At 44.2% G+C, this 12,615-nt stretch overlaps 1 protein-coding gene across 2 annotated transcripts in view; it reads right to left on the reverse strand.

Moving 5' to 3' along the window:
• The window catches only part of MYH10 (myosin heavy chain 10), a 110,360-nt gene that overhangs the window by 9,825 nt on the left and 87,920 nt on the right, over positions 1–12,615 (reverse strand). For both annotated transcript variants that reach the window (XM_074608179.1, XM_074608178.1), the window contains 10 exons: positions 11,840–11,977; positions 10,272–10,395; positions 7,831–8,002; positions 6,863–7,075; positions 6,618–6,762; positions 4,990–5,196; positions 2,723–2,827; positions 1,491–1,643; positions 905–1,153; positions 133–345 (listed from right to left, as the gene is read on the reverse strand). In XM_074608179.1, the coding sequence (XP_074464280.1) occupies positions 133–345; positions 905–1,153; positions 1,491–1,643; positions 2,723–2,827; positions 4,990–5,196; positions 6,618–6,762; positions 6,863–7,075; positions 7,831–8,002; positions 10,272–10,395; positions 11,840–11,977 (1,719 nt within the window). The remainder of the gene's footprint in view (positions 1–132; positions 346–904; positions 1,154–1,490; positions 1,644–2,722; positions 2,828–4,989; positions 5,197–6,617; positions 6,763–6,862; positions 7,076–7,830; positions 8,003–10,271; positions 10,396–11,839; positions 11,978–12,615) is intronic.

Below are 12,615 nucleotides of genomic sequence, written 5' to 3' on the forward strand. Positions count from 1 at the left end.
CCAGAATTTGGGGTTACAAGTCAGCTTCAAGAAGTTCTATTTTTGTGTCGAATACACTTCTCCAGCCCGGGAGTTTTCCTGTGTTATTCCCTACGCAGTATATAACGAAATAGGGTGTGGAAACATACTTACGTTTTTGCCCACATCATCTTTAGAGCTCATTAAGTCTTCCATATCTGCACGCAACTGTTTGTTCTGTCTTTCAAATTCTTCCTTAGCTTCCAGGGCTTCTTCCAAAGCCCGAGCTAGTGACAGTGCTTTGGTTTCCTTCTCCCTTGCTTCTGCTTCAGCACGATCTCTTTCCTCTGCGTATCTGGCAGAAATGTTCTTTTCTTCTGCCAGCATCTGAACATAAGAAATAATTAATCCAGCTCATAAGTTCTCTGATCAGGTCCTTCCTGCCTCAGGTGTTTAGTCAATGAAGTGGTTAATGCTCCAAGCTTAATTGGCCTTCAGAAGCTGTCTCGTCTCAATCTTGATCAAAGCGTTAGTAAGAAAACAGCTACATCTACTCTGGGATGAGGTGAGGAGAGCAAGCCACTAATCAAGGTTAACTAAGTTTTATATTATTTTCATCTTTCAGTCTTCACATCCTTTCTTAGTCTATCTTGAAGGATTACAATAATACTCTTCTTCAGTTTTTGTTCCAATATAATTTCCTTCTTGTATCTAAAGAGCTCATTACTTGATCTAACAAGACTCAAAGCTGGCATTTAACTCACTGAAACTGTAAGTGACAAGTTACTCTTAAAAAAGGCCAAGCTGCTCACAAAAGTCTATCAATAACCACAGTACTTTAGGCAGCCCCTTCTTTAGACAAGGCTCGTTCATGCAGTAGCAACAGAAACAAGATGCCACTTAAAAAAATCATAGAAAGGAGGAAGATGACAGGAAACTAGACTACCTGATCAAACTTCTTCTGCTTTTTCTCCAAGTTAGAAACAATCTGGCGCTGATGATCTAAATCTACCATCAAGTCATCCAGTTCTTGCTGCAGGCGATTCTTTGTCTTTTCCAGTTTGTCATAAGCCATTGCCTTCTCCTCTAGGCGCTGGCTTAAGGACTCCATGTCCTTCAGTAATTTCTTCTTATTTTCCTCCAGGCCTTCAATGGTTCCCAAGTCATCATCTACCTTTTTCTTAGCCTCAGCCAACTGAAATTTAATAAAAGAAAATAACGCTCCTTAGCGCATCACGAGAAGGAACAAAAAGCATCAGGTCCAAAATACAAAACCAGAAATAGATGTTACTGCTGAAGTAACACAAAAATTGTGAGCTAGCAGCACACTACGCGGGGGAAAGCGCTGCCTGCTCCAGTTCGCTGTACCAGTCGTTGCTGCAATGGAGAAAGACCACAGGAAATGTTATTCCAAAATCCGGTCTAGCACGTGTGCAAGTTACATGACATTTTTCCAAGAGGTTTGGGACACCAGTTCACTTCACCTGAAATGCGCAGGCCCTACACCAGGCCCGCCATTTCCAGCGGCTTACCTGTGACTGCAAGGCGAGCATCTGCTTCTCCAAGTTCTTTCTGGCCTCCTCTTCCTCTTCCTGCTGCTCTTGCAGGTTGTTCTTCTCCTCTTCCAGCTGCCTAATCCTACTGCTCAGGTTGAGTTTCTGGCGGGTCTCTTCCTGAAGCAGCTCCTGTTGCACAAACAGGCAAATTCCAAGTTCAGTTTGGTTCACAGTGTGTTAACCGCGGCCTTGGGCTACCACCCTCCATTACTGCAAATGGAATTTCAGGTCTGATTATTTTTCTCACAGCAGTTTTGTACAAGGACACGCTTATGAAGACATCTGGAATTTGGGTTTTCAAAAAGGCCCCGCTCATTCATTTTGGGGACGCTTAAGCCTTTATAAAGCATATTTCTGATCAGGGAATCCATGCCACTGTCTCTTCTAGAGGTTAATGGATGATACTTTTCCGTCTTTAAAGGGACAAGCAGAGGAGTCACCTTCAAAACGTATATGCTTGTCTGAAAGAAGGAAAATAGAGTCCCTGTTTTAAACCACCTGGAAAGAATATATGGCAGCAAATCCTGCCCCGGCAGCACGCTTCCAAGTTTTGCTGCACTGCTTAAATATAAAGGTCAGTTTGAAGACAGCTGTAATTTGGCAGTGGAAACTTCTGTCGTAACGGAGACTAATGAAAGGCATAAAGACCATTTCCACCCCCCACCCTGTTCCTCGCAGACCCCTCCAATTGTGATTAACGTTATTCAAGTAGTCACCATTAGGATTTTTATACAGGGAGGGGGGGGGAAAAATATCAAAAAAAGCGCACGTTTAAGTGATGAATACATACATAAAGCTGTATTATTTAAATCAAAACCAAACACTGGCAGTTTTAAAGAAGCTGTCAGTAAGAGACAGGGTATTGTCCCTTGTGCCTTTCATATACCCCAAGGATCTTATTTACATCAACATTCTACTTGGAAAGGCTTTTTTGACTTTATATTTCTCTCCTACAGAGACTAAGAAATAAAAGAGAAACTGAATGGCTACAGTCTATCGAGTAATGAATCTTAGATCAGGAAAAACTGGCCCCACACGTAGCTGAGCAGTCATTATACATCACGTTTCACCAGGCTTCAACGGGAAACACAGCTTTTACCCAAGGGACTTTCCAAGCCATGAATGACAATGTATTTTCTGTTATGCAGTCAGCATTTCAAAGAGGAACAAAGCTTCCGTGCAAAGTTCAAGCTTCACTGCACACACACCTGCGTATCCTGGAGCTGCGATTCCAAACTGGCCGCATCCTTAGCAAACTTAATGCCTTTCTTCTCTGCTTCCTCCAGGAGACTCGAGACATTATCCAGCTCGTTCTGCAAAGCAAGCAGTCTAAAGGTAACAGCGTGCAGCTGACTCACGGCAAAGCTTACGTCCCAGCGGGAGGCTGGAACCGCGGAACACAAAACCTCAACGAATTCCAGGTATGGCAAGACAACAACAGATCCCAGTACAGAGATACAACAAGCTAAAAATAGTGAAGTTTGGTTAGAAACTTGAAATGGGATGTCAATCCTGAACGCAAGGGTATAACCTCACAAGAGTTAGCCGTGCTATTTGGCCCAATATCCGCATTCCCACTTAAATGCTATTTTAATCATAGGACCATATATTTTACAGGACTGTTAATTCAGGGATTATCAGGGTGGCAGCTGAGTTAAAAGCATCACTGCAGGAGAAAGAGGTTACTGCCAGGTGCCAACTCTGCTATTTTAGGCTACACCGCTTGTATGCACAGCGAGAGACTGCCTGAACGCTTCCCCTGAAAAGAACAGGGCCATTCCCCTTTTGAAGCACTTTAGCTTGATTTACCTAAAGTACTTGTTGCTGCAGTTTAGAAGTCAGCCCCGACTGCATTTTGTCCATTTTCTCCATTTTCCAGGAGAACAGGCCTTGACTTGCCATCACCACCTGTCAAGCTCCAGACTTTGACGCACGAAAGGAAGCTTGTGGCCATCACCACTCAGTACGTTTTTGCTCACACCGACAAAGGAGCTCAGCCCAATCTACTCAAATGAGCTCAGCCCAATCTACTCAGTTCCACACCCAGGCCAGAAACCTGTAGGCCAGCTGTTACCAGAGCCTCCTACAGGATTTGCTCTCCAGGATGGGAAGCCATATATTTAAAAGCCGCTATAATTCTCACATAGCCCAAAAAGTTCAGGATTAACATCACGGCTGTGCAGCTATCTCCACCTGAGGCACGTCACCACTTTAAGGCTCCTCAAGTACATGAGTGTATGACTGACATCACCTCCCACATCAACTACAGACCCAGTTCCTGTAGACCCAGCTCCATCTTTGCAAGTCATTTCTCCTAGCCATTTCTGCACGTGCTTAAGGCTTTTACTTTCTTGCATATTTTTTCAGCAGTTTAGGACATTCGGAGGATAAGGAACTGGCTGGATGGCCGCACTCAAAGGGTTGCAGTCAATGGCTCAATTGGTGGAAACACCGGAAACTGGTGACGAGCGGCGTTCCTCAGGGGTCAGAACTGGGACCAGTGCTCTTTAACGTCTTTGGCAGTGACATGGACAGTGGGATCAAGTGCCCCCGTCAGCAAGTTTGCCGATGACACCAAGCTGTGTGGCACAGTCGACACGCTGGAGAGAAGGGATGCCATCCAGAGGGACCTGGACAGGCTGGAGAGGTGGGCCCGTGCAAACCTCATGAAGTTCAACCAGGCCAATTGCAAGGTCCTGCACCTGGGTCATGGCAATCCCAGGCACAAATACAGGTTGGGTGGAGAATGGCTTGAGAGCAGCCCTGAGGAAAAGGACTTGGGGGTGCTGATGGCTGAGAAACTCAACATGGGCAGGCAACGCACACTGGCAGCCCAGAAAGCCAACCGCATCCTGGGCTGCATGAAAAAAAAGCATGGCCAGCAGGTCGAGGGAGGGGATTCTGCCCCTCTGCTCTGCTCTGGTGAGACCCCACCTGGAGCACTGTGTCCAGCTGTGGAGCCCTCAGCACAAGAAGGACATGGACCTGTTGGAGGGGGGCCAGAGGAGGCCACGAAGATGATCCAAGGGCTGGAGCCCCTCTGCTGTGAGGACAGGCTGAGAGAGCTGGGGGGGTTCAGCCTGGAGAAGAGAAGGCTCCGGGGAGACCTTAGAGCCCCTTCCAGTCCCTAAACAGGGCCCACAGGAAAGCTGGGGAGGGACTCTGGATCAGGAACTGGAGTGACAGGACGAGGGGTAACAGTTTTAAACTGAAGGAGGGGAGATTTAGAGTGGACATTAGGAAGAAATTCTTCACTATGAGGCGGTGAGCCCCTGGCCCAGGTTGCCCAGAGAAGCTGTGGCTGCCCCATCCCTGGAGGGGTTCAAGGCCAGGTTGGACGGGGCTTGGAGCAACCTGGGCTGGTGGGAGGTGTTCCTGCCCAGGGCAGGGGGGTGGGACTGGATGGGCTTTAAGGTCCCTTCCAACCTAAACCAGTCTATGATTCTATGACTCTATGACTTGCATACAGCCTTACCTGTAGCTTGTTAGCTTTCTCTGCCAGTTCCACCCTCAACCTTTCTCCTTCTGTGACCTTCGCCGTTAGCTCTTGCACCTGAGCATCGAGCTTCTTCCTCTTATGCTCAGACTCTGCCTTGACCTGCTGCAGTACCTTCACTTCGCAGGCTAACTCCTTGTTGTCAGACTCTAGGCCTTGCTTGTTTTTTTCAAGATTTGCCTTGAACTAGGAAAAAACAAAAAGAAAAGAAATTCAACGCTTTGTTACAGAGCAATAAAGTTTTCTGCTAAAAATACTCAGCCCAGGAAATCAGGTTTACAAGTTAAAAGCCAAGTGCTCAGCAAGTTGTAAATAGGGAGCGTTTAAAATGCTGCCATGTAACATTCTGTGTATGTTAGCCCAAAAAATGAGTTTTTCAAGTTATTCCACTCTCAGATATCACAGGTACCAGTGAGGACCAGAAGATCCTTCTATGAATTCAGCGAGCCCTGGGATGTGGGCGCTGTACAGCGACCCAGCAGCACTGCAAGTAGGCAGGAATGTGCCCATTAACAGATCAGCATGGCTCATCTCACAGAAATAAAAGGAAAGATATCGACGAAAGCTGCCCTGATTTTAGTAGGCGTAGCAGCCTGGAAGTGCCTAACAAAGCACTTTTCACCACTGCACTGACATTTGTCAAAAAACCTTTTGAAAAAACTAATAATTGGCATACGGGATGTTTTAAGTCCCATTCTTACTGTATCACAAGAACTAGACATCATCAGGACCTTTGTTTAAGATTGCAGGGTATTTTTCCATCTTTTCGTACTCTTATTGAGAAGATTTAACGAATAAGGAGCAGAAGACATGCAGGTGAATAAACCATAATTTTCACCCTCTTTAACTGCACCGTTTCTCACTTAGTATTTTAAATTAAGGAACCTTGTGACGTATTCTCTACATAAAAAATATTACTACAGTATACGAACAGTTCACAGACACACATTCGTGAATGACCAAGACTATAATTTCACCAACTAAAGATACTGGGGGTTTTCTGGCAGCGTGGGAATAATTCTACTTTTGAAGGCGACACTCGAGCTACACCAGCAGGAGCCCCGCTATCCAGGTGTGCTGCCTCCTGCCTGCTCCAGTGGTGGTCGCCAGTTTGCACAGCTGTGTTGTGTTCTCCGGTAAGGTATCTGACACCCACGGGTATCTGGCACTGGAGGTCACAGCACAAGCACAAAGTTCAGAGTGGGTGGAAGAACTTTTACACTACCTGCCCCCCGCAGTTCAGCATTTGTGAGTGCTGACGTTACCATCACCTTCTTTGGAAGCATTTTGTAGTTCACTCCTGCAGAGAACTGCTTTTCACCAAATTAGCTTGTGGACTGCTGGAGAATTCCTACAGAAGTACTACATGATTTATCTCTAGCTGCGCCGTTTCCAAGCCTAATGAACACCTTTCAGATGCCGAGACTGTCTAAAAGTTGGAATATACTCAAACCAGCGTGATATATTTGATTCAACTGCAATTGTCATGCACGTATGGAGGACAACTTCGCTCTGCAGGTATCAGCGGAAGGGACTGCAACACTTATGGTACTTATAAAAAGTCCCAAAGCAGAAAAGTGTATTTCTGTAATTCGTTTTCTTCTCACCCTTTTGGCCTGTTCAAGCTGTTCAGAGAGCTCTTCCAGAGCAGTAGCGTGCCTCTGCCTGATTTCCTGGATCTGCGCTTCATGGTTTTTGGTTTCCTCTTCAATTGCTTTCTTCAGTTCCGCCACCTCCTGCTCACGCTTTGTCCTAGAGGAAGCATCAAGAGTTATCAAAATCAACATTTGAGTCTTTCGTAAATCAAAGATTAATTTTAATGGTCCCTTTTTACACAGACGTATGATCCTACCTCAGCTCTTGCTGTGCTGCAGTGGTATCCAAGGTATCTTCCAGTTCGGTTTTTAAAGCCTCCAACTCTTCACTTAAATCTCTCTTCTGCTTTTCTGCCTTGTTGCGTGATGCCTTCTCAGATTCAAGGTCCTCCTGGAGTTCTGCAATTTGAGCCTGCAACTCTCTTATCACTTTCAGTGCGTTGTTTTTCTGAACTGCTTCTTCATCACCTCTGTTAAACAGAGGCACAACAGTTAATGACATTCCATACCTTCAGATCTATTCTTGTAACAGTCTGGCATTATTTAAAATTACGTACATAAACGATATCTTAACTTTTCCACTAGAATAAAACCGACCTTCTGAAACTTCATAGATAGAAAACCACTACTGTTATACTCCAGCTCCCAACAAGCGCAGTGCCCCAGGTACTAAAGATGCACTATCGGAATGACCCTGCGTCCAAGTTTACATTCAAGTTTACATTTTACACTGTCCCAAAAATGCACCATCTGTAGAATTTTCTCTTCCCGCAAAACTATAGATCATCACTCAGAAAACACAAAAGGTGTTTAGCTTGTAACATGTGACCGCAAGGCTACCACACACGTCTTGATAAGGCCTGTCCTACCCCATCACTGAAAGTCCTCTACCAAGAAGGCTCACTGAGAATGATGTGCTTTTTTCCTCTTGAGGCTGAAACTCTGGGAGACAAAAAAAAAGCTTCCAGAGCCCAAACGCTATTATACCCCGGTGAAACTTATTTTAGTGCAGCTTTGCAGAGCAAGGATGCTGATAGAACACTGAATGCCATTTTTTGCCGCGTCGATGCGCAGCACAGGTGCCTACAGATGCTCTAGCACAAACGTGAACTGGTTTCTGCTGTAACGTTCCCAGTTCCGATACGTTTGCAGTGAACTGCAATTCCGTCTGGGAAAGCAGGTTTCTACCACACTTCTGTAGTCATAAGCCCCGTCGCGCTCTGACCTAGCGAGAGCAGCCTGGAGTTCTTCCTCTTTCTTGGCCAGCTGGATCTTTAGCTCTTCAATCTGGGCTTGCAGCTCAGCGATTTGGTCCTGTAGGTCTGTCGTTTCGCCATCCAGTTTTCTTTTAGCTTTTTCTAGTTCTTGACGAGTCTTCTCCTCCTTTTTTAAGCGCTCTAAGGAAGCAAAGAATGATATTTATATGCAATTTTTATTCTTGTCATCCTCAGAAGGTTTGGGGTGGCAAGGAGGGTGGGAAGGTTAATTTATACTGTGTCAGTTCTTTCTCCAGTCTGCAGCTGGAAGATGACTGGGAAAGATGAAATAGCAAAGTCGAACTGTATGATTTCGATAGAAAGTCAAGAAAAAGTCAATTATTGGAGAAAAAAGTTTGACATAAGGGAACAGAAACATAACCTCATCTTGAGAAAAAATAAGGAATGGGATCTAACAGAAGAGCAGTTTGAGCTTCTAGGCCAAATGATCACAGACATCATGATTCAAAAATGAGTATCAACTACAGACCGGAAAACATGATGGCTTGCATAGTCTTGGAAGGGCTGGGCTAGGCTCCAAAAGGTCTACTGGAAAACAGTGTAACTTAAAGAAAACTTGGATAAACAGTTTTTGCGAGTATCTGTGTCACTAACTCGCATCCCATCGATATTTCGCAAGACTTTGCGACCCTGCGGACTTCCCTGAGGGCTGTAGCCGACCATCTCCTGCCCTAAGGTACCTCTTTGTGAAAACCACCCAGTTATCGGTGCCGTAACAACAAAACCCATTAAGTTGATCTGCCTGTTGTCTGATTAAGATGGTTACTGGCTGCATTGTTTACGGTTAGCTAATGACCAGGTATATAAGCTATCTCAGTCACAGGAAGGTTTTGCCAAACCACTGGTGCTCAGCATGGCATTAGCGTAATTCTAAATGCATTAGCATGAGCCTAAGTTATTAGACTTGTTCAATACTTATGGGTCCTCTATGCAGAGATTTCTCTCACACCCTTCCTAAGGCTGCTACTGGATCAGGACATCATCTTGAAAAGGGAGCCCTCTTCAAGGATCATCTCTTCGAGCCACCCACCGCTACCTAGCATTTTCCAGACAATCTAAAGTAACACGGGTTTTCTCTAAACAGTTCTTCATTCCAAAAAAATAGCACTTTCCCCCTCTGTTTTTACATTATATTTCTGGTGAGTGACAGAACAGTGTCATAAGACCCAATTTTGTAATTGAGAAAGTTCATAGTAAACTGAATTAGGGTGTTTTGTGGTTTTCTTTTTCCTCAAATTCCAGAGCCTAGCGGTGCCAAGCCCCTAGCAGAGAATCTTAATGGCTTCTTGAATCATATCCAAGAGTAAATATCATTTTACTGTGCTTTACTAGCCAAGAAATTGCATGCCTTATATTTAAGCTTTAATTTCCATTTCTAAGGCCATCAATCTTGGAATGGTACCATAACCAAACACATCTGTCGAGTATCTTCAGAAACACTAGTCCTGATTTAAGCACGTAACTAATCAAGTATTATTTTCCACTGCGTAAAGCTTACTTACGCCCATCTTAAGGTCTGTGAATATGGTTTTTAAAGAAAAGGTACATCAATCACCTATTATCCCTATTATTTCAATACGTTCCTATACAGGTAAGATTAAATTTTGGTATTCTTCCATAAGCACATCAGTTTTAAAATATGTAGCAAGACAGGCCGTAATAGAGTCAGTGAAAAAAAATATTTCCAAATTAGGGCACAGAGAGCGACTTTGCCTTATATTTTGCAACTTTGACTTGGCAGTTTATTAACATTGCACAATAGCTATTTACAGCTATAAAAATAAGTAATTTAAAAAAAACCCACAAACATAAAATCAAGAAAGGTTACGTATAGGGCTAGTTCAGCCTATGACAACACGGGCAAAACCATCAGAAATAAATGCCATAGAAATGGAACCCTTTTAGATAAACAAAGCACTAAGAAAAGCAAAACAATTCAGATTTGCTTATCCAAAAAAATATTAGAAGCCTAATGAATGCCTACGAACATTCTTCCAGAAACACGTTGTTCTAAAGTGTTAACATAGAAAAGCGTAGCAGCTTCCCAAGAGAGAGATGTTTTACCTTGTTACTAAGGGATGCACGCAATAGCAAGAACTTGAGCGTGTCCATAAACGAAATGGATTCTCAAAAATGAAAAACTAACAAGCTAAACATGAGAAACGCTGAGCAGCCAGACCCAACACGTCTTGCAAGGGTCTTTCTAATGCTTTAGAAAGATTTATCTAAATCTCTCAAGATTTAGACAAAAACAACAGCTGTTAAGGTATCTACATATAAGGTCCCACTTGGCAGACTGGACCCGATCCTGCACACATCGCGACAAGTGATCCGTTCCTTCCCAGCACGATGTCCAAGCTGTTAACAGACAGACGTAGCAAGAACAAACCTTCCAAATCGGTGATCATCATTTCCTGCTTATTCTTGAGTTTGGCCAAGTTTTTGGCCTTTTCTTCTTCTTCAGCCAGCTGAGAAGTACATTCAGCAATTCGATCCTCCATCAGCTTCTTTTCCTAATTAGGAGAAAGGGGAGAAAGAATAAATGCTAAAATACAATTTGAAGAGTCTCTGAGCAGCACAAATAACTGAATGTACAAAATCCATACAGAGGTCTCATCCAGCGTATATAATCACGGAATCTTCAGAGTTGGAAGGGACCTCTAGAGATCATCTAGTCCAACTCCCCTGCTAGAGCAGGATTGCCTAAAGCACATCCCTCAGGGCTGCATCCAGGCGGGTCTTGAAAATCTCCAGAGAAGGGGACTCCACAACCTCCCTGGGCAGCCTGTTCCAGTGCTCTGTCACCCTCACCGTAAAGAAGTTTTTTCTCATATTTGATCGGAACTTCCTATGTTCTAGCTTGTGCCCATTGCCCCTTGTCCTGTCACTGGGAACCATTGAAAAGAGCCTGGCTCCGTCCTCCTTAAACCCACCCTTTAGGTACTTGTAAACATTAATCAGGTCCCCCCTCAACCTTCTCTTCTCCAGGCTAAAGAGTCCCAGCTCTTTCAGCCTTTCCTCATAAGAGAGATGCTCCAGTCCCATAATCATCTTGGTTGCCCTTCGCTGGACTCGCTCCAGTAGTTCCCTGTCCCTCTTGAGCTGGGGAGCCCAAAACTGGACAAAATGCTCCAGTTGTGGCCTCACCAGTGCAGAGTAGAGGGGGAGAATGACCTCCCTCGACCTACTGGCCACAGGCTTCCCTATGCAGCCCAGGATGCCATTGGCCTTCTTGGCGACAAGGGCACACTGCTGGCTCATGGATAATTTGCTGTCTACCAGGACCCCCAGGTCCTTCTCCTCAGAGCTGCTTCCCAGCAGGTCCGCCCCTAACATATACTGGTGCTTGGCATTCTTCCTTCCCAGGTGCAGGACCCTACACTTGCTTTTGTTGAACCTCATTAGGTTCTTCTCTGCCCAGCTCTCCAGCCTGTCCAGGTCACGCTGGATGGCAGCACGGCCCTCTGGAGTGTCGGCCACCCCTCCCAGCTTGGTATCATCAGCAAACTTGCTGAGGATACACTCTGTCCCCTCATCTAGGTCATTAATGAATAATACAGCATTTATTTCAAGTGACTGACCTGTCAATATTAAGGATCTATTGGAAAAGTAGAGAAACATGAACATTTGTTTTCCAAGAAAGCGAGACTTGGAATTTGGTTTTAGGACGGCATTTGTTGTACGCTTTTGGAAATCTGTTTGCAGAGAACAACAGTAGCTATAATAACGCTGTTTCCAGCTCTTAGATTTGGAAGACTCATGGAACTGGAAAGAATGCATGGCAAAAGGTCGTTCAAAAGAAGCTCCAAGTGTCTCAGCTTCAACCTGTTCAAACCCACAAGTCTTCAGACACAAGCTTTATAGATAATGCAAGAGCAGTCACAGATGTTTTGAGAGCTCTCACTTGGCACTGCTATTACTTATGTGCAGAATCTCCACCACGCCTACTGGTCTCACCTTCAAAAATTTGGAATTTTGGTCCTCTAACAGTAGGATCTCTTCCTCCATCTTCTTGATCTTGGCTTCAGCTGTCACTTTTTCAAGCTGCAACTTCTGTCGAGCTCCTTCCTCCTCATCAAGCTGTTCCTCCAGGTCCTGGGAAGAAAAGCAATTGCATCCGTGCATTTTCCAGGTTACCCATGGGTTTTTTGGTTTTTTTTTTTTGTTTTAACTTGGTGAAAAATGATTATTATTTTGAAAAGCCACCTGCCTTAAACTAACACTAAAAATGCATTCACTTTGTTAGATTCATTTACAGTATCAATGATCTGGTAATGAAATTAAGGGCCATGTGAAACACGTGGAATTTCTTTACACTCTGTATTTCAGCTTTGGCTGAAATATGCTGTACAGGCAACATACACTCACGCCACCAGAGAGTCTTTCACCTTCCTAATTTTGAACATAAAATAAATTTTTAAAAAATCTACTTAATGACAACCAGATCAGACCAGACTGCAGACTCTCAGCCATACGTTAATGGACATTTATCAAACAGCACCAAGAGCTGTGAGATGTGGGGTTTATGTCCCCTTCAGGTACCTTGAATATTTTGAAAACCAGATAGGTTCTCAGGTGTTCCCTTTCTCAAAGTCCCCACGTATTCAAAAGGAAGCATCTAAATCCTCTGATTTTCACAAAAAACAAGTAACTCAGAGGAGATGAAGTTGTCTTAGATCCATAAGAGTCTAAGAAGGAATATTCTTCATTATATTCACTGGATTTCAGTCAAA

Source organism: Larus michahellis, chromosome 14, assembly GCF_964199755.1.
Source record: "Larus michahellis chromosome 14, bLarMic1.1, whole genome shotgun sequence".
Lineage (NCBI taxonomy): Eukaryota > Metazoa > Chordata > Aves > Charadriiformes > Laridae > Larus > Larus michahellis.